Source organism: Orcinus orca, chromosome 1 (genome assembly GCF_937001465.1).
Source record: "Orcinus orca chromosome 1, mOrcOrc1.1, whole genome shotgun sequence".
In the NCBI taxonomy this organism is placed as follows: domain Eukaryota; kingdom Metazoa; phylum Chordata; class Mammalia; order Artiodactyla; family Delphinidae; genus Orcinus; species Orcinus orca.
Genome location: NC_064559.1, coordinates 194,859,888 through 194,879,571, shown reverse-complemented (window position 1 = coordinate 194,879,571; position 19,684 = coordinate 194,859,888). Strand labels below are relative to the sequence as shown.

At 43.0% G+C, this 19,684-nt stretch overlaps 2 protein-coding genes across 6 annotated transcripts in view; one reads left to right on the top strand and one right to left on the bottom strand.

Annotated features, from left to right (window-relative positions):
- Positions 1–19,684, bottom strand: part of LUZP1 (leucine zipper protein 1) — an 80,923-nt gene that overhangs the window by 20,499 nt on the left and 40,740 nt on the right. For 2 of the 5 annotated variants that reach the window (XM_049696709.1, XM_049696730.1), the window contains exon 2: positions 7,902–8,008. The gene's annotated coding sequence lies outside the window, so the exon portion shown is untranslated. Of the gene's footprint in view, positions 1–4,620; positions 4,730–7,901; positions 8,009–8,853; positions 8,919–19,684 lie in introns of all 5 variants that reach the window. The other 3 variants (XM_049696734.1, XM_049696737.1, XM_049696720.1) reach the window with 3 other exon arrangements.
- On the top strand, positions 10,535–15,796 carry LOC101269860 (60S ribosomal protein L37a-like). The gene is made up of 3 exons (XM_012538994.3): positions 10,535–10,900; positions 15,016–15,112; positions 15,714–15,796. Exons 1-3 carry the CDS (start codon positions 10,577–10,579, stop codon positions 15,794–15,796), a joined length of 504 nt encoding a protein of 167 aa, XP_012394448.2. The 5' UTR covers positions 10,535–10,576.

Genomic DNA, 19,684 nt, shown 5'->3' with positions numbered 1-19,684 from the left:
GGATTTCACAGCCAAAACACAGCTAAAAGATCATTTAGTCCACTGAGTTTCAAACCAGACTGAGCAAACCCCTTCCAGAGTCACCTGGGAAAAGAGAGCAGGGGCGAAGGTCTGAGCAGGCTGAGTCAGGCTCCCTCTCTCACTCAGTCAACCAAAGCAACCGATTTCAGCTTCTTAACATATTGGTCTTCCCCCAAATGACTCACGAAAGAGTTCTACCGCTTTTATTTAAAATAAACTGCCTGTTTGGTCCAATCCCTTTATTTTAAAAATGAAGGAACTGAGACTCAATATTTCTCCAGCAACTTAGCAAAGCCAAGGACTTTAGTCTCCTGACTCTACCCAGGACTCTTCCCATTGTGTAAAAGCACTTCCCTACAAATTCTTGAGCATTTTTACAAAGTGAGGCATTCTGATTATACATAGACTGATAAAAACAGAAAGGTATAAAGGGAACAAATAAAGGACAACCCCAAATTGAGCATGACTATACTACAGACAATATAGTAAGGACTTACTATACATGCTTTCTCTAGGAATCCCAGATCTATCTACTTGAACAAATTACTTCTCTGAGGTTTTCTCATCCAAAGACAATATGTAATCCCCCGGCATGTAAAGCACTTAGCAGAATGCCTTGCACATAAGTCACAACAAACAGTAGCTATTACTATTATTCTACTCAGCCTTCACAATAACCTTATGGGATCGTTACCCTCAAACTTGCCCAAGGTCACACAGCTAGTAACGACAGCCAGATGGTGAACCCAAGTCTAGTTCCAAAGACCATATTCCTTTAAGAATGCTACCCAAAAAAAAAAAAAAAAAAAGAATGCTACCCTGTTTGGCCAAGTCATTGATCTTCTTCATGTCTCAGACCCTTCCTCTGAAAAAATAAAAGAATATCAACCCCACCTACCTCACAGCAAAAGTTAAAGTCAGCAAAATCTCTTTGAAAAGTCCTGTGCATACCTAAGGTAAGTTTCACTAGGCAGAATCCTCCTCAAAAGAGAGACTCACTAAAATCAGCCCTTCTACCCAGGGTAATAAATAAGGAAATGGATTGAAAATGAGGTTAGAGTTTCACTTATCTCTGACCTTTTGGCTCTAAGCACAGCCAGAGAAAGAAATGCTTTGCTACCTCCAGGACCATCCACAAAGGGAAGAGACAGATGCCTCTCTTTCCAGTCTTCCTGCACTCCCCATCAAGTATGTTTATCCAGGTAAAATGCATTTATTTAGTAGACATCTATGGAACATCTGTAATGCACCCAGCATTTTGCCAAGTGCTAGAGAGAGATCATTAAGACCCAACCCTTGACTTCAAGAATCAGAAAGCTAGAACCAATTATAAAATAAGAATAAAGAGGGGCTTCCCTGGTGGCGCAGTGGTTGAGAGTCCGCCTGCTGATGCAGGGGGACACGGGTTCGTGCCCCGGTCCGGGAAGATCCCACATGCCGCGGAGCGGCTGGGCCCACGAGCCACGGCCACTGAGCCTATGCGTCCGGAGCCTGTGCTCCGCAACGGGAGGGGCCACAACAGTGAGAGGCCCGCATACCGCCAAAAATAAATAAATAAATAAAGAGGCCTCCCTGGCTTCCCTGGTGGCGCAGTGGTTAAGAATCTGCCTGCCAATGCAGGGGACATGAGTTCGAGCCCTGGTCCGGGAGGATCCCACATGCCGCGGAGGAAATAGGCCCGTGCGCCACGACTACTGAGCCTGCGCTCTAGAGCCCACAAGCCACAACTACTGAGCCCACATGCCACAACTACTGAAGCCCGTGCACCTAGAGCCCATGCTCCACAACGAGAAGCCCCCACAATGAGAAGCCCATGCACCGCAACGAAGAGTAGCCCCCGCTCACTGCAACTAGAGAAAGCCCACGTGCAGCAACGAAGACCCAATGCAGCCAAAAATAAATAAATAAAAACAAATAAATACATTTATTTTAAAAATAAATATGTGCACCTGAAAAAAAAACATTAACTATATTAGGTGATATTGCTAAAATCACTTATCATTTCTAGTAACTGTTGCAGATTCCTTTAGATTTTCTACACATATGGTATATCTTCTGCAAATAATGACTATTTAGCCTTTTCCTTTCCAAATTGTGAGACATTTATTTTCCCCAAATACAATGTTGAAGTAAAATGATGAGAGTGGACATACTGCTTCGCTACTGACCTTGGGTGGGGGAAGGATTCAGTATTTCAATGTTACTTATAATGTTTACTAGAGGTTTTCCGGTAAATGTCATTCATCAGATTGAGGACGTACCTCTTCATTCCTAATTAGCTGATTTTTTTTCTTTTTAATCATGTAGGGTGTGGAATTTTATCCAATGGTTTTCTTTTGCATCAACTTAAATGATCATGTTGATTTTCTCCTTTATTCAATTAATATTGTGAATTAAAGTGATTTTTTGAAATGTTAAACCAACCTTGCATTCACAGGATAAACCAAACTTGATTATGTGTTATGTTTTTATATGTTGCTGGATTTATTTCCTAATATTTTTATTATATATGTTTTATAACAGCTTTATTGAGATATAAGTGAAAAATAAAAATAATATATATATATAAAAAAAAGAGGCCTCCCTGACCATCTCACAAAACATAGCACCCACTCTGCTTCTTTTCACTTAGTACATTTCACCACCTGATATATGTGCACTAGAAGCTCAGAAGTGATTAATTGTACCCAAGAGTGGGGTGTGGGAAGGAAATTGTTTATATTAAGCCTCAGAAATCATGGGAAAGTGAAGAAAGGGACGAGTAGTCCATTCTTTAATGCCAACTTCCTCCCCCCGCCCAACACACATACCAGTGTCTAACTCAGTTCCAACTCATACTAGAAAGATATATCACTGTCTCTCATTCAGACCTCCTTTCTGCCAAAGGTCTTGAACCCAGTTCCAAGTGGCCCTATCCAGCATTTTGGAGGCTGGTTCTTTTTCCTGTCCTAGTGGGCCAGGAAGGTCTGAAATAGTACAGAATCAAACTTGCCCTGCCCTTTCCCCCAACACAGCTGCCATGATTCACTTCCTGTTCCCAACAGTCATTTAAAGTAGGGGATCAGCAAACTTTTTCTGTAAAGTTTGATAGTATCCATATAAGTATACAACTTAGTTTGATAGCAAATATTTTAGGCTTTGTAAGGCCTAAGGTCTCTGTCCCAACTACTCAACTCTGCCATTGTAGTGTGAAGCAGCCACACACAATACATAAGCAAATGACATGGCTGTGTTTCAACTAAACTTTATTTACAAAAATAGGCAGTGGAGGGCTTCCCTGGTGGTGCAGTGGTTGAGAATCCGCCTGCCGATGCAGGGGATACCGGTTCGTGCCCCGGTTCAGGAAGATCCCACATGCCGCAGAGCGGCTGCGTCCGTGAGCCATGGCCGCTGAGCCTGCGCATCCGGAGCCTCTGCTCCACAACGGGAGAGGCCACAACAGTGAGAGGCCCGCGTACCAAAAAAAAAACAAAAAGGCAGTGGGCCTGTGGACCACAGTTTGCCAGTCCCTGATCTAAAGAAAATGGGAAAACTATTTTAAAGCAGCTTCCTCCTGACAATTTCTAGTTACCTGTCTTAAAACCTTCAGCTGTCCACATCTCACCAGCACTTCTTGAGTGTTTCTATTTAATTTCTGGACTTAAAAAGATTTTTCCCAGAATCACAAATTCATGTATTTTAGATATGCAAACCTCAGGGCTGGGAGCCCAACTAGTATGTAGAGATTCTCCAGGTTGGAAAGGATTTAGAGATCATCTGATCCAACTTCCCACTCAATGAAGAAATTATCTAGCAAGTAGTCATTCAGCTCCTATTCAATGACAGGAAGGGTACTCATTTCCTCCCAAGGCAGCTCATTTCATCTTCGGACAGCTCTAAGGTAAGATATTCTACTTGTTCCTTCTTAGCACATTTTACCACTTAATTGCTTGAGAATTTATTTACCGTGTGACTCTTTTTACTAGATTGTAAGATCTATGAGATCAGACATGTTTTTTTGTATTTGCAGCTGTTTTTTACTGCTGTCTCTCCAGCACTTTGAACAGTGGTACATACAGGGTATAAAGTAATTGTTTACAGGGAGGAAGGAAGGGAGGGCAGGCAAACAAAACAATGCTGCATTTGGGGAACTTTAAGTAACTCAGCAGTACTGACACGACAGGCACAAGGGGAGGAGCAGAGCAGGTAACTGATATGGTTGAGTGCAACAGAGAAGCCCTTGAAATCTCACAGCAAGTGCAGAGGCTGAGGCGGTAATATTTGAGGACCAAGTTTAGAATTCCCCCTTTCTCCCTTTTCCTCTTCCTTCCAAGCCTCCCCTGCACCATTCTGACGGTGATCATCTGTCACTGCAGTATTCTGAAGCCTTTTCAAACAGGCCCTCCCCCAACAAAAAGTGCACAGCCCTAAAACCTCTAGATAGAGTATCCCCCCCTTACCCACGGGGGATATGTTTCAAGACCCCTGGTGGATGCCTGAAACCACACACAGTACAGAACCCTCTATGTATTATGTTTTTTCCTATACAGTTAACCCTTGAACAATGTGAGGGTTAGGGGCAACGACCTTCCGAGCACTCAAAATCCATGTATAACTTACACTTGGCCCTTCATAGAGGCAGTTCCTCCATACATGCAGTTCCTCTGTATCCTGAGTCCTGCATCCGTAGATTCAACCAACTGCAGATCGTGCGGTACTGTAGTACTTACTATAGAAAAAATCCGCATATAAATGGACCCGCACAGTTCAAACCCACGTTGTTCAAGGGTCAACTGGACAAGAGGACGGAGCAAGATTTCATCACGCTACTCAGAAGAGCATGCAATTCAAAACTTATAAATTGTTTATATGTGAAATTTTTCGTTTACTATTTTTGGTTGATTGGTCCATCTTAAGCTTACATTATTTACCTTTTTTTTTTCATTTCAACTTGAAAGTTGGTTTCAATCAATAGTTTCAATTGTCTAAGTATTTTCTACACCTTCCAGTTTATAAGCATTCACTCACTATTTATTAATCTAACAGGCATGTCTCTTCTGTATCTTCATCCAAATTGATTTTCAAATTGTTAAACAAAATATAACCAAGAACAGCCCTCCAGAATGCCACTAAAAACAACCCCTCTAGATAAACATCAATCCATTAATCAGTACTTGTATATCCTTTGCATGCAAGCCAGCCCCAAATTTTCTTTGTCTTAGGATCACATGAGAAAATGTTAAATACCTAATTTTAGCACTTAAGACATATTACCTTTGTAGCATATTCCTGATCCCCCAGCCTAGGAACCTTTTCAAAAACGAATTGCCCTAATATACATCAAAGTGCTATATATATAGTAATTACCCCTGGATGGTATGATTTTTTTCCTTTGTTTTCTAATACTTCAATAACAAACTTGTACTGGTTTTACAATTTAAGTAAAATCACAGCAAAACTTAAAGAAAAAAAAATTATCAGTTAGCTTGAGTTACTCTTAGTGATGTCTACGGTCATCCCTGTGTTCTTATCCTTCGCTCAATCAGGTTTAGAATTTTACCAGAGATCACTGTCAAGTTTCCAATGATACCCTCAAGCCCATGTGACCTAGAGGTTAACTCCAGATAAATCAAACATCTCTACAGAGAGAATTAGAATTTGACTCTGCCTTCAAAAAAAATATGTCCAGAAACCATTCCTTTCTGGCTACACAGCACTGCCACCCTAGTCTGAGCCACCATCATCCTTGCCCTAACGAAGGCAAAAGCTTCCTACCTGGTCTCCCTGCTTCCGCTGATGCCCACTTTACCCCACCTTCCACAGTCTTGTTCCCCAAGAGCAAACAGAGTATAAGCCTTTTAAAACGTAAGTCAAATCATGTCTCTCCTCCACTGTCCCCTCCCCAGTGGCTCCCATCTCGCTCAGAATAAAATGCACTCCAGGGACTTCCCTGGTGGTCCAGTGGTTAACAATCCGTCTTGCAATGCAGGGGACGCTGGTTCGATCCCTGGTCAGGGAATTAAGATCCCACATGTCGCGGGGCAACTAAGCCCACACACCACAACTACAGAGCCCATGAGCTCTGGAGCCAGCGTGCCACGACTAGAGAGAAGCCCATGCGCCACAACTGGAGAGAAGCCCACGCACTGTGACGAAGAGCCTGCGCACCACAACAAAAGATCCTGTGTGCTGGAACTGAGACCCAATGCAGCAAACAAACAAACAAACAAATAAATATTTTTTTAAATAAATAAAATCCACTCCAAAGGTCTTACCCCCGCTCTCAGGCCCTAGGTGATCTGAGTCCCATTACTTCTCTGCTTTCATCCCCTACTGTTCTTTCCCGACTAACTCCACTCCAGTACACTGGCGGCCCTGTCGGGACTTGGACAGAACAAGTCACACTGATACCTCAGGGCTTTTACATTTGCTGTTCCCTCTGCCTGGGATGCTTTTCTCCCAGGTATTTCCCTGGGTGTGTTCCTCACTTCTTTCAGATCTTGGCTTAAAATATCACCTCATCAGAGGCCTTCCCTGATGACCTTACATAAAGTAACAATCTCTCAGCTCCCCATCACTCCCTATTACCACCTTACCCTGCTGTTGGTTCTTCTGAGCAACTATCACCTATGGGTGTTGTTTATTTATCTACTTATTTATTTACATCTAGCTATTCATTTTTTAAAATATTTCTACCCATTAGAATATAATCCTTGAGAACAAGGATTTTTTTTCCTGTTTTGTTTAAGGCTGGACACTTAGCCACGTGGTAAGTGGTACCATCAGAACATAAGTCCCAGTATATAGCAAAACACGCTATGTATAAGAGGTATGTGTAATAAATTTTGTTGATGAAAATGATTACTGCCCCCTCCCAAATTCACCAAGTATATTGAAAAAACATTGGTGCTCCAATAAAGAGAGACTAAAGTACCCTCAGAAAGATCAATGAACAAATGAATACTGGCTGCCACCCCACCCAACCAGAAATGAATTTCATTATCTCCCCAGTTCCCTGGGGTAGGAAAAATCCTCCAGGGAAAGGAACAGAACAAGAAACCTGAACCAACGAACAGGGCAAGAATTTGCCTCAAAGTTTCCCACTCCCTCAAGAAGAGCCTGTCCCAAACTATGCCTGTTTCCAGGAGGGGTTCCCATGAGAGTGAGAGGTCTTGTTAAGATTCCTTTCCTATGTCCAATCACTCCTACGCCTAGAACCCATTTCCCAGACTCATTCTCTGGTTGCCCCATTGCTCTTCCTTCCCAGAGAACCTTGTTCTAACTATTAAACAGCTACCGCTGGTGACCAAGACCACTAGGTCCTCCGGCCACTCACTGCTCTAGTTTCTTCTATTTCATTAGTACTCTCCACTGCCTCAGTCAACAACACCAGTAAGATACTGGCATACACAATCCGGAAAGGGCTAGGAAAAGAACTAGCTGTCAGTCACTGCCTCAACCAAAAAGTAACTTTCACAAAAGAGAAGCATTATAGTGCAATGAAAATAACCCAGGTTTAAAATCTAGTCCTACCATCTACTACTTGTATGAACTTGGAGAAGTCATTTGACCTCTCTAAGCTCACTTCCTTGTGGTGAAAATAACAGCACTGACCTCATAGTGCTGGTGTAAATATTAAGGGAGATAATGTCTGTCGAACAGGACTATGCCTAGCATATAGTAAGTGTTCAGTAAATGGTAGCTAGGCCTATTTCTGAAGGTTGGCTGGGTGGATTGAATGAGAAAACATGTGAGGTACTTAACACAGTACTTGGTTCAGAATAGGTCATCAACAAATACTGACTTTCCTCCCTCTCTTGTAATGATGGTAAAATTGTAGAGACTTCAGAAACCACCCAATCCTATCAGTGTGGCTCTACAACATTGTACAACATACTTACCATTTAGGTAATTTAGGCTTTCTGTCAATGCTTCTGGCTGCTCCCCTGATGCTTGTTGTCTTGGCAACAGTCAACTCACTATCTTTTAATGGCAGTTGCCTCTTGACCTGGAGAGAATATAAACAGAAGGGAAAAGATAGGTAAAACATGAATTGCACCAAGACTGGGCTGACCCAAAGGCCTCTCCCAAAGACCTTCACATACACTGCAGTGTCAGAAAGAGATAAGGGAGAATCTGCGTGCAGATCCTGACTCTGAAGGAAGCTGGCTATCTCTCTCCTCAGGGGAGAGAGGGAGTTTGGCTCTAGCAGACTTCCCCTTTCCTACTGGATGAGATGGTCCCAGGATAGACTACATTGTTGTTCCTAAAATTAACAGACCTATACATTCCCCAATAGTCTAAAAATTCGTATGACAGCTTACATTCAGGAAGGATCTCAGAAATCAACTAGTTAAATGCCCACATTTTAAGGAAGGAAACTAAAGCTTGGAAAGGCTGAGTCACACAATTGCTTAGGGCTAAAGCTGGGATTCTACTAAAAATAAGATGTTCTGGAATATGCGTAAGGAAAAAAATAATAAAACCAAACATCTGTGAAGTATCCACCACACCCTGGGCAATATGTTTTATGTTTTACACCAGACAATAACACAATAATGTTACCCCCTTATAGATGAAGAATCTAAATTTCAACAAGTGACTTGTCCAAGGTCTCACAGCTTGTGAGTAAGTGACAGGCAGGGTTTAAACCCAAGTCTGTCCAACTACAAAAAGCCAAGTCATCATGCTGACTCTCACTGGGGTGCCTTCTAGACTTGGTCCTCAAAACAGCCCTGAACTACTCAATATCAATTAGAACAAAAACAGAGTCTGTCTGCAAACTTTACCCCTGGTTTTGTAATAAACTTTCTCCAAGGGGGCTGAAAAGCCTCCTAACCCATTGAATCTTACCCCTAACATTGGAGAAGAGTAAATGAAGGTGGAAGATCTGGGTCAAACTTCTGTCCATCCCAGTCCTGAGGAAGAACAGAAAAATGGCTTCTAAGCTAGTGGCAAAACTAAAGCTTTTGTACATCGTCTTACACTCACACTATCCCCCTCCTTTCATGACAACTGCCCATCCCTCTCTTACATATCCCACAGACCACCCTGTGACCTCCTTCCCAGGCTGTTGGTCCCTTTTTTTTGCGGTATGCAGGCCTCTCACTGTTGTGGCCTCTCCCGTTGCGGAGCACAGGCTCCGGACGCGCAGGCTCAGCGGCCATGGCTCACGGGCCCAGCCGCTCCGCAGCATGTGGGATCTTCCCGGACCGGGGCACGAACCCGTGTCCCCTGCATCGGCAGGCGGACTCTCAACCACTGCGCCACCAGGGAAGCCCTGTTGGTCCCTTTAATCCAATTTCCACACCTCCACCACCAACCACGTAACATACATACAGATACAGAATCTACCCCTACCTCCATCCTCCTAGGGAGCTAGAAAAGGCTAGAATTAAGATGAAGAAGTAATAAAATGATAGCTTTTTAAACTGGCTTTAAAGAAGACGAGGGCTTGAAGTCTCAAGCCAGTTAAGACCTAAGAGAGAAGAATTATTGATAAGCAATGAAAACAGCTAGAAAAGAAGTAGAAAAAAGGATCTGTACCAGGGGCAGCACCCAAGGGATGGCTTGGGTGGGCATGGCAGAAGCTTTAGCTCTCTCTCCCCGCACCACACACTTCAGAAAGACAATCAGTCTACGAACATTAAGTGTGGTTGCTATTCAAACAGCATCAGGACTGGCCCACAGACCTTCTGCCCTGCCCCTCCACCCACCACACACACACACACACACACACACACACACACACACACACACACACACACACACACACACACACACACACACACACACACACACACACACACACACACACACACACACACACACACACACACCTTCCTTTGCATAGCCTAGAACCTTTCCTACATAAAAATTCTAAACTCCTAACAGTGACAGCAGCACCTCTACTGAAAGCTGCTGCCCCCTCCACCTACTGCCAAATTTGCTGGCATAGTAATAAAGCCCAGGAGCCTATTCTCTTCAAAACAGGATAGAATACATTGCCAAAAATCAAACAAACAGGAACTCCAGATGATCCTGATTTGTTTTCAACTATCACACAGCCTTTCCTTATTTCTAAGGGCAAATGATTTCTTTCCTTTGCTTCTGAATGTCATTTACTTCTTGCATCCTCAGTGTCCTGGTCCTCTGTCCCCAGAGACAAAGGATGACTGTAAACTCCTCAAACTCTGTAGTGCTGCCCCTTCAAAGCCTCTCACCCCAGCGGATCCAGCCACATCACTGCCCCAGGCATCTCCTCTGGTGCTCCTGGCTATTACTGCTGGCGATGATAGTGAGGGTTCTGTGTGCATGTGCTCTCTGTCTAGAAGAAGAGATAACAGGACCCTTACAGATCACGGAAGAGCCCAACTGCCTCATCTTCCAGAGGAGAAAATGAGTCCCAGCAAGGAGAAGAGACTGGCCCAAGGCTGCAAAGCTGGTTGAAGTGAACCCGGTTGAGTCCACCTGAGATAGTTCACAAGCCACATTAAGGAAATGCATCAGTCCATCCTCATTTGATTGAAGATTAAAGCTCTCTTACTCTCTGGGCTCGGACCTAGGTTGCGGCGACATGGCTAAATGCACCAAGAAGGTCAGAATGGTGGGTAAATATGGGACCCATTATGGTGCCTCCTTCAGGAAAAGGGTGAAGAAAATTGAAATCAGCCAGCACGCCAAGCACACTTGCTCCTTCTGTGGCAAAGCCAAGATGAAGAGACGAGCTGTGGGCATTTGGCACTGTGGCTCCTGCATGAAAACAGTAGCTGGTAGTGCCTGGACCTACAACACCATTTCTGCCGCCACAGTAAAGTCTGCCATCAGAAGAGTGAAGGAATTGAAGGACCAGCAGAAGCACCACCATTTGAAACACTGCAGCCTAAATGGGTTAATTTATGTAACCAAAAAAAAAAAAACTCTCTTAAATGTATATCACTTTTGTTCCCAAAACACTTTGATAATAGATAAAAACGCTACTGGGTAGTTCTGCTTCCAGTACACTCCTCCCACAGATAAACAACTAAACACTCTGAATAAAATATAAAAAACAACTACCTGAAGTGAACAATGGCTGGCAGATTTTAGAAAAGTTAAAAACTGGAAGAAGGGACTGGCAGGGGAAGAATTCCCCATTTTCGGAGCTTTGACCTGAGGGTTGTCCAGCTGAAGATCCAATTAAAAATTAAACCCTAGACTTTCTGTCCAGAAGGCAGAGAGACCAGAGAAGCCACAGACAATAAGAAGAAAGAAGAGAGCCTGAGATGGAGAGCCTAGGTTCTGTGAGACACTCTGCCCAATCTCCAGCTGACCCCTGAACCATGTCCACATGGGGCAGAGTCCAAGGACCTCAGCTAAGGACAAAAGAACTGGACTGAGATTTGAACTGCCACCCACCACAGGTGAGACAGAACATGCAATTTTGAGTCTAACCAACTTAACTATCTGCTAAAACAAAAACATCAACAGAAGCCAGAGTCTCCACAACATAACATTCACATGCACCCATGTCCAGGGCACAATCCCAAATTACATAAAGAACTAAAAGAACTAAACCCATTTGCAAGAGAAAAGACAATCAGGAGACGGCAACTCTAAGATGACCCAGATGTTGGAATTATCAGACAAGGATATTAAAGCAGCTATTATAACATCTATTAAAAGCAGAGAAATTGAAAAAAATTTAAGTGGAAATTTTAGAACAGAAATGCAGGATCTGAAAATTCTCTGAATGGGCAAGCTTAAGAATAGAATGGAGATGACAGAGAAAAGAGTCAATGAAACTTGTAGATCAAACTGAAATAACTGGGTCATCCGCAGTCTCTAGAAAAACCACCCTCAGGCCTTTCACCTAAGTGTATGCAATGATTACTTTCTGTTATCAGAAAAATAGGTATCAGAGAGAACCAGAATGACTAGGAATCACAGAGAAACCATTACCTGCAATTCTTTTGGACCAGGCCACCCCTCATCTACTAATTAACTCTTTCAAATGTAAGCAAAGAAAAAAGTATAAAGGTAGAAAATGAGAGGGCAGGATAAAAATGTACACCTGAGATAACCATAATATCCAAAGTCCTAAGAGTCAAATCTAGTGCCCCACTGTGCGTACTGAGAAGCAAGGAGATCGTCATGTTTTCCCCTATAATTGCTGAGGTAGCATTCTCAGGATTGTTGGCGAAAAAAGCCAGGAGGGATTTTTAACATTTTTTTCTGCCCTATGTGGTCTCTTCAACAAAAATCCAACCTGGTAAACAGGCTGCTAGCAGGATGGGGTGGGACCAGTCGGTGGACTGGAGCTGAAGAGTACCAGCAGCTTGGTGAGAGTCAACCTAGTGCCACCTGGATTGGCGAAAGAAGCTAACCTGGCACCACCACTGACCAGCGTCCCACACTCAGGTTACCATGTTGGAGTTCAGCTGCAAAAGACACGTGCATTTCTGTAAACCCTGCCTTTTTCTCATGCCCTTCCTCCCCACCCACACACCTGCCCACAGGGAAGAGAATCCAGTGCAAGTGCTCTTTTCTCAAGTCCTGTCATTAATTCTTAAATTGTGTTAATAACAGAGGTTTCAACACTTATCTATGATGGAGGGCTACTAAAATAATGTCTTTCTTTTTCTAATTCTCCCAGGATAACTTTTTACCCATGTACCTCTTAAGATGAGAAGAAGATACTCTTATCCCCCATATGACAGATGAGCAAACAGACTGAGAGACTTGTGACCCTTTTAGGAAAGCTAGAAACAGAGGCAGGACTGGCACCCAATAATCCCATCTCTGAGCTTCAGGGTTTCTTCACCTCACTAAAGAAGCCTTACCCAACATAGACCCAAAAATATAAATAAGATTGCAATTGGAAAGAAAGGACTTAAGAACTTAGTATTAATAAACAATTGATAAGACTCATTTGTGATCAGCATATCTGTGTAAATGCAGGCCCTCAAGGAGGCCACCTGGCTCTGCTGTCTCCTTCCCTAACCAGCAGGTTGTAATTGAGACCAGGCATCCTTGCAATTAGCCCATGTTTGTGGGGTTTAGCAACAGAACCACATGCCTGAGATTGTTGGTTATTCACCTGCTTTAACAAAGTTGGCTGAATCAGAAGAACATGCTAGCTGCCTTTAACCTCTAGAAGTCTATAATTAGGATATCAAGGGGCCACAAGGATTACAGCAAGTAATGGCAAATGTAGTTAAACAGCAAGTCACAGAAATCACCCTAAGGAGAAAGGAACCAAAGGGCTTTTATTACCTAATTTAATCTTCATGGTAACCTATCAGGAAAATACCATCATGTTTAGTTTATAAATGAGGAAACATTAAAGGTTCGAAGTCACATAGCTGATAAGTGATAACTGATAAGTGGATTCTCACCTACATATTTCTGCCCCAAATTTTGCTTTCTCCTCTCCATTATACCTCCTCTCTAAGGAATCATCTCTCAGATCTCACCCTCAAAAAAGTCAGTCCTGATCCACAGTCCAAACATCACAAACATACATGAGGTCGATGGGTAGTTTGTTCATTTTTTCATTCATTCATTCATTCATTCTAATATTGACTGACCATGCATCAAGCTCTGGGACAAGCACTGGGGATAAAACAGTGAATAGAAACAGACTGTCTTCGAGGTATTTTGTACAGTACAACAGAAAAGCATATTAAATATAAAATCTATGAAGTACAATTAATAGAAAGTGACCCACTGGGGGAGGTCTAGGAAGGCTCCAATTCGCAGTAAGAACGTTCCAAGTAGAAGAGGGAGTACAGTGAGCTTGAAGAACTAAAGTAAATCTGTATAACCAAAGAAGGGAGAACCAATAGACACAAGAGATGAGACTGGAGAGGGCCATACCATGCAGGCCTTTGGAGCCCAAATTATTATTAAACTACCCAAATAATTTAAGTCATTTAAGTGTTAAAAAGATGTAGCGTGTGTACATTTCAAAAAGATCACTTTGGCTTTAGTATGGACAACAGATGGAAGGAGGTAAGGATGATGCCAAGAGATCAGTAAGGAGGCTAGTTCTGTGGTCCAGGAGAGATAATAGCTAACAATACTGGGTGCATACAGGGCACTTCCTATGTGCCAGACACTGTTCTAGGTAATTTATATGAATGAATTTAATCCTTGTAACAACTCTGTGAAACAGATACTATTATCAGTACTGAACAGATACTACTATAAAGTTAAGTAATTTAACGAATTCCATGCCCCCGCTTGGTGTCCTCACTTCCCTCATAATCAGTCCCTTGCAAACAACTTTAATTCATTTCTTCATATTCAACTAGTAAAACTTCAATCCTTGTTAAACCAAACTAACAACCTCTCCAGGCCTACACCAAAGCAGCAAAGTTATAAAGTTGAAATAAAGTTGTATCTCTAGAGAAAATATAACTACATTGACTGGTATCATTTTAAATTTACCACCACAAATTTCAAACGGGCCCCCTCAATGCTGCCAACAATCCCGCTGCATTTCCCTTAGTAGGTTCACTTTTCTATTCCCCCAAAATGACTCTTTCACATCTTTTTCCCTTTCAGTAAGCCTCCAGCTCCCATCAGCTAATGACTTTGCCACCAAGAAGCAACATGAAACCGTCATCTTCCACTCCAAATCTAACAACACACGAGCACTCTGCTTTCCCTACTGCTACAATGAAGACTCTTTGTTAGTATATAAAGTACAAACTTTCTTATCTACTATGGATCCAATTCCCTCTTAACTTTTTTTTTTTTTTTTTTTTTTTTTTTGGCGGTACGCGGGCCTCTCACTGTTGTGGCCTCTCCCGTTGTGGAGCACAGGCTCCGGACGCACAGGCTCAGTGGCCATGGCTCAAGGGCCCAGCCGCTCCGCGGCATGTGGGATCTTCCCGGACCGGGGCACATACCCGTGTCCCCTGCATTGGCAGGCGGACTCTCAACCACTGTGCCACCAGGGAAGCCCTCCCCTCTTATCTTCATATGCAGTTATCCCCACTCTCTCTTACATCATCATTTTTCTCTTTACAGACTCATACCCATCAGCATACAAATATGCTTGAGAATGGCACTACTCTTAAGTGTGGTCCACAAACCAGCACTGGCTCACAAACTGTTACCGTTACAGGTACAGAAATTGAGAGTAAGCATACAGACATTTGTGTAGCAAGGTGACATTGCTGCAACATCCAAGCATATGATCAGTGGACTTCTCAAATGGTAGACCAGTTAGTTGGTGAACCCAAATAGTGAGTCATGTGTGAAGTAAGCTATGTACAACTTGTACACAGTACTACCACATGTTGATCCCCGACAGATTAGATCCAGAGGCCACATTTGAGAAGCAAGATTCTAGAATTACCCATCTTAAAAAACAAGACAGGGCTTCCCTGGTGGCACAGCAGTTGAGAGTCCGCCTGCCGATGCAGGGGACGCAGGTTCGTGCCCTGGTCCGGGAGGATCCCACATGCCACGGAGCAGTTGGGCCCGTGAGCCATGGCCGCTGGGCCTGTGCGTCCGGAGCCTGTGCTCCGCAGTGGGAGAGGCCACAGCAGTGAGAGGCCCGCATACCGCAAAAAAAAAAAAAAAAAAAAAAAAAACTGAAATAAACTCTCTTTTGAGCTCACTTCCTCCAGCTGCTCCAGCCCCAACGTCTCTGCTTCTCTTCAAAGCAATACCTCTGGAAGAGTTGTCTACACTCTTCATTTCCTCCCCTCTCATTCTCTCAGTTCACTCCAACCAGGCTTCTATCCTCAACATTCCACTAGAACTGTTCGTCAGGGTCAAAGGCCTCAATATCGCCAAATTCTAAGGTCACCTCTTTGACCTCTAAATAGCATTAACACAAATAAACACTCTTTCTCCGTCAAAACACTTTCTTCCTTGGATGCAGGATAACACGCTTTCCTGATCTTCTTCCTACTCCTCCCCTGGCTCTCCCTTATTCATTTTTGCCGGCTCCTTCTCCTCTGCTTGACAAGGGACAGTCCTGGACCTCTTTTCTTTATCTGTACCCTTCCTTTCTTTGGGTAATCTCATCCAGTACCATGACTTAATATCAATGACTTCCAAAGCTTTTACCTCCAGGACTGACCCCCCTGAACTCCAAAAGGATATCCAACAAGCTACCTAACATCTCTACTTAGACGTCTAATCGACATCACAAATCCATACATTCTCATATGCTTGATGGCCTTCACCTTTTACTCTTCTCTCCCCAAACCCATTCCTCTTCAGATCTTCCCCCATCTCAGTCCACAGCCACACCATTCACCCAACTGTCCAGGCCAAACACCTGGAATCATCCTGGATTCTTCTTTCCCTCACATCCCACATGCAAATCCATCAGCAAGTCCTATCAACTCTACTTACAAATTTTCTTGAATCTGTCCCTCTGCCCTCTACACTGCTATTAAGCACCCTAGTCCAAGCTCCTGGACTCTCACCCTACCAATTACAGTAGCCTCTCCTTAAGCCTCCCTACTACCAACTGTCCCCATTCTCCAAATAATGGCGAATTAATTTCTAAAAATTTAATCAGAACAAGACTCTATCCTGCTTAAAAACAACAAAATCTCTAATGGCGTTCCCATTCACTTAGAATAATCCAAAGTCCTCACCGTAGCCGACAAGGCCCTACATGATCTGACCCCTATCTACTTCTCTGGCCTCATTTCCTACCAGGTCCCCTCCTCACTTCCTGTTCCTTGCGCACACACTGTTCATTCTTGCCTTACGGCCTTTGCACTGCTCCCTTTTCCCTTTGTACAGCTGGCTCCTTTCGTTCATTGAAGAGTCAGCTTAAATTTTACCACCTCTATCAAGACTTGATCAGCCGATATAAAGTAGCTCTCACCCGCTAACATATCACCCTGGCTTAGGCTCACCTTAGCACTCAACCTTATCTGACAGTTTGTCTATTTGTTTATTGCTCGTCTCTTCCTCCCCACTCCCTGTCTAGCTCATCACTATATCCCCAGGGCCTAGAACAGTGCCTGACTGACAATAAATAGATGAGTCTACAGCACAGGGGAGTGATTTCGGCTGGAGACATGCATTTATGAGTCATGTGCACAGAGGTGTGGTTACTAAAGCCAATGGGGTGGATGAGATCACCCAGGCAGAGTGTCCACTATGAGGAGAGGGGACAGCCAGGGAGAGAAGAACATTTAATAGCTGAAGAATAGAGGATGAGCCTGCACAAACAACAGAGAACTATGAGGAAGGACAAGAGAGTGTTATGTCACTGGAGCCAAGAGAAGAGAGTGTTTCCAGAAAAAAAGGGCGGCCAACAGTGTTAACTTCACTGAGAAAATTAAAGACGAAAAATATCTGTTGAATTCAGCTTCATGGAGGACATTAGTCACCTTAGCAAGAGGTGTTGCAGTGAAATGATAAGGGCAGAAGCCAGACTAGAGCAGGCTGAGTGAGCAGAGTGAGGCAGTGAGTATAAACAGCTTTTTAGAAAAGTTTGGCTATTTGAAAGTGAAGGTGATGGATTAAAGAGAATGCAGGGCTGAGGAAGCAGAGTTGTTCTGTCTGTTTCTGTTTAATGGGTACACTCATCAGAGTACTGCTGCACTCACAAGCTGCAAGTCACCCAAAGGTCTCACACCCTCACACCCAACTTAGGATGCCATTTCCCTTGGACTGATTCCTAAATGCCCAGAGTATCTAGAAGTTTTTGTTTACATGTACATCTCACCTCCCTTACTACATACAATGCAAGATAAAAACACCCTTCTATATTCTTTCACTTGGTGCTGTCAAGACAGAACACTGGGCTTTCTTACTAAAGGGCCTGAGGTTAAAAGGTTTTCTGCTGCCATTTTAACTTCAAGGCATATATGGGGATCACTGTTATTTCTACCCCAACAAGAAGCTTTTTTTCCATTTTATAGCCCCTAGAGCACTTCCCTTTGTCTCCATTCCACACTCCCTGTCCACCCTGCCTGCTTCCCGGGCAACACACTATAATGGCAACGGTCTTGGGAGTGAGAGAAGCTGGGTTCCCACTATAATTCAGTCACATATCAGGTTAGGTGACTAAACTTCACAATCTCAGTGTTTTCAAGTGGATATAGAGATTATAATATCTAAACTTCATGGGGGTGTTGTAAGGGCTATATGAAAATATACATTACGTGCCTAAGCACATAAGGCCTAGCATAAAACACATCCTATAAATGTTAATTCAATTCTCTTCTCATTACCATTCTGATTAAGCCTTACATCCTCTGCACAAGTTTATTTAGTGTCTTTTTTCCCTCTGTCTATGTTGTACCAGGAAAAGGAGAGGAACCTTGAGAAATTAACTTGCCCAGTTCCAACCGAAAGAGTTTTAAAGAAGTACTAAGAGAGGTGGATGGGTGGGGCCAGAGGTGTAACCAAGCAGCATCTGAAAGGGCAGGGAGGAGTCCACAAACAGTCAGGCTCCCTGCCAGGTTCTCCTGGGTCCCCCTCCAAGTTCCTTCCTTCTTTGCAGCTAAGGCTGTGTCTCTGTATCATGCTCTTTTAGTAAGTCATGCTTGCCAACAAGTCTCAAGTCAATGTCTTCAGTATTAAAAAAAGCAAAATAGCACTTATACTCACACACATACTGGGCTGTACAAAGGGCAATGGAGTCCTGAGTTCTAGTCTTGACTCTCCAATTTATTAGTTCTGGACCCTTGTAGGATTATTCTAATTCTCTTACTCAGAGAAACTCTTACTCAAAGTTTCCTCATTTGTAAGACAAAAATAACAATCTGTCTTCACTACAAGACTGAAAGGATCAAATGAAATAATGTATGTGAAAGTACTCTGCACACTATAAAACATGGTTATTGTTATATTATAGGTATACAAAGCAGTTACACAGTCTACGTTTGGCCAGTTTAGGTGTAAGTTTGACTGAAAAAGTCCCCAGCTCTGGAGTACTCTATACTATGACCCAAGGCTACCTATTTCCAACCCAAGTCCCTCTGTCCCTGGCAGCAGAAAAATTTATATTCTAATTCCACTTGATTCCCTTATCTTAGCAAGGTTTCTTGAACTTCTCTGGCTAAGTGGCTCCATGTCCCCAAAATGGTAAAGACCATGACACCTGATGATCTCTAAGGGCCCTCTTGGCTTGGACATTCTAAGCCTCTCTATCCTATACTCTCAAAGCACTTTGTCTCCCTACTTGAGCAATTTCCACTCTACTTTGCATTATAGCTTTATCTTATATTATCTCCTAAGGAGAGAGCAGAAGGTTGTCTTAAATGAGTTTTATATTCCCCACAGCACTTAACATGGAGCTTTGTACATAGAAAGTACTCAAAAAGTACTGGCTGAATTGATTTATTGCTGATTTCTCATTTTTTGCACTTATTGTCCATACCACACAATAATTATAGACTATCTTCTTATCCTTTTATATTCCTTTTGTAGCTCCATAGGCCTGGCAAAATGTGAAACACATAGTCTATATTTTTTTAAGGACTGGTGACTGGTTCATTTCTTGATCAAGGTAAAAAAAGCTCAGAGCCAATCAACCTATCCTACCTACGATTTTTAACAACTGCCTCTGGTTACTGACATATATAAACATGACATTTATCAGACTGTCACAGGAAACTGTATAACAGTTATTACACGGATAGAGGTAAATGGAATGCAGGAGTTAAAGGCCCTTTTCTCCCCAGTGACATCAATAATGTGGTAAAAAGGCAAATAT

Coding starts and splice junctions, on each gene's coding strand:
- LOC101269860 (XM_012538994.3), top strand. CDS start 10,577: ATGGCTAAATGCACCAAGAAGGTCAGAATGGTGGGTAAATATGGGACC. Junction 10,901..15,015: donor GCCTAAATGGGTTAATTTAT/GTAACCAAAAAA, acceptor TTCTCTTTACAG/ACTCATACCCATCAGCATAC. Junction 15,113..15,713: donor ACAAACTGTTACCGTTACAG/GTACAGAAATTG, acceptor TCATTCTCTCAG/TTCACTCCAACCAGGCTTCT.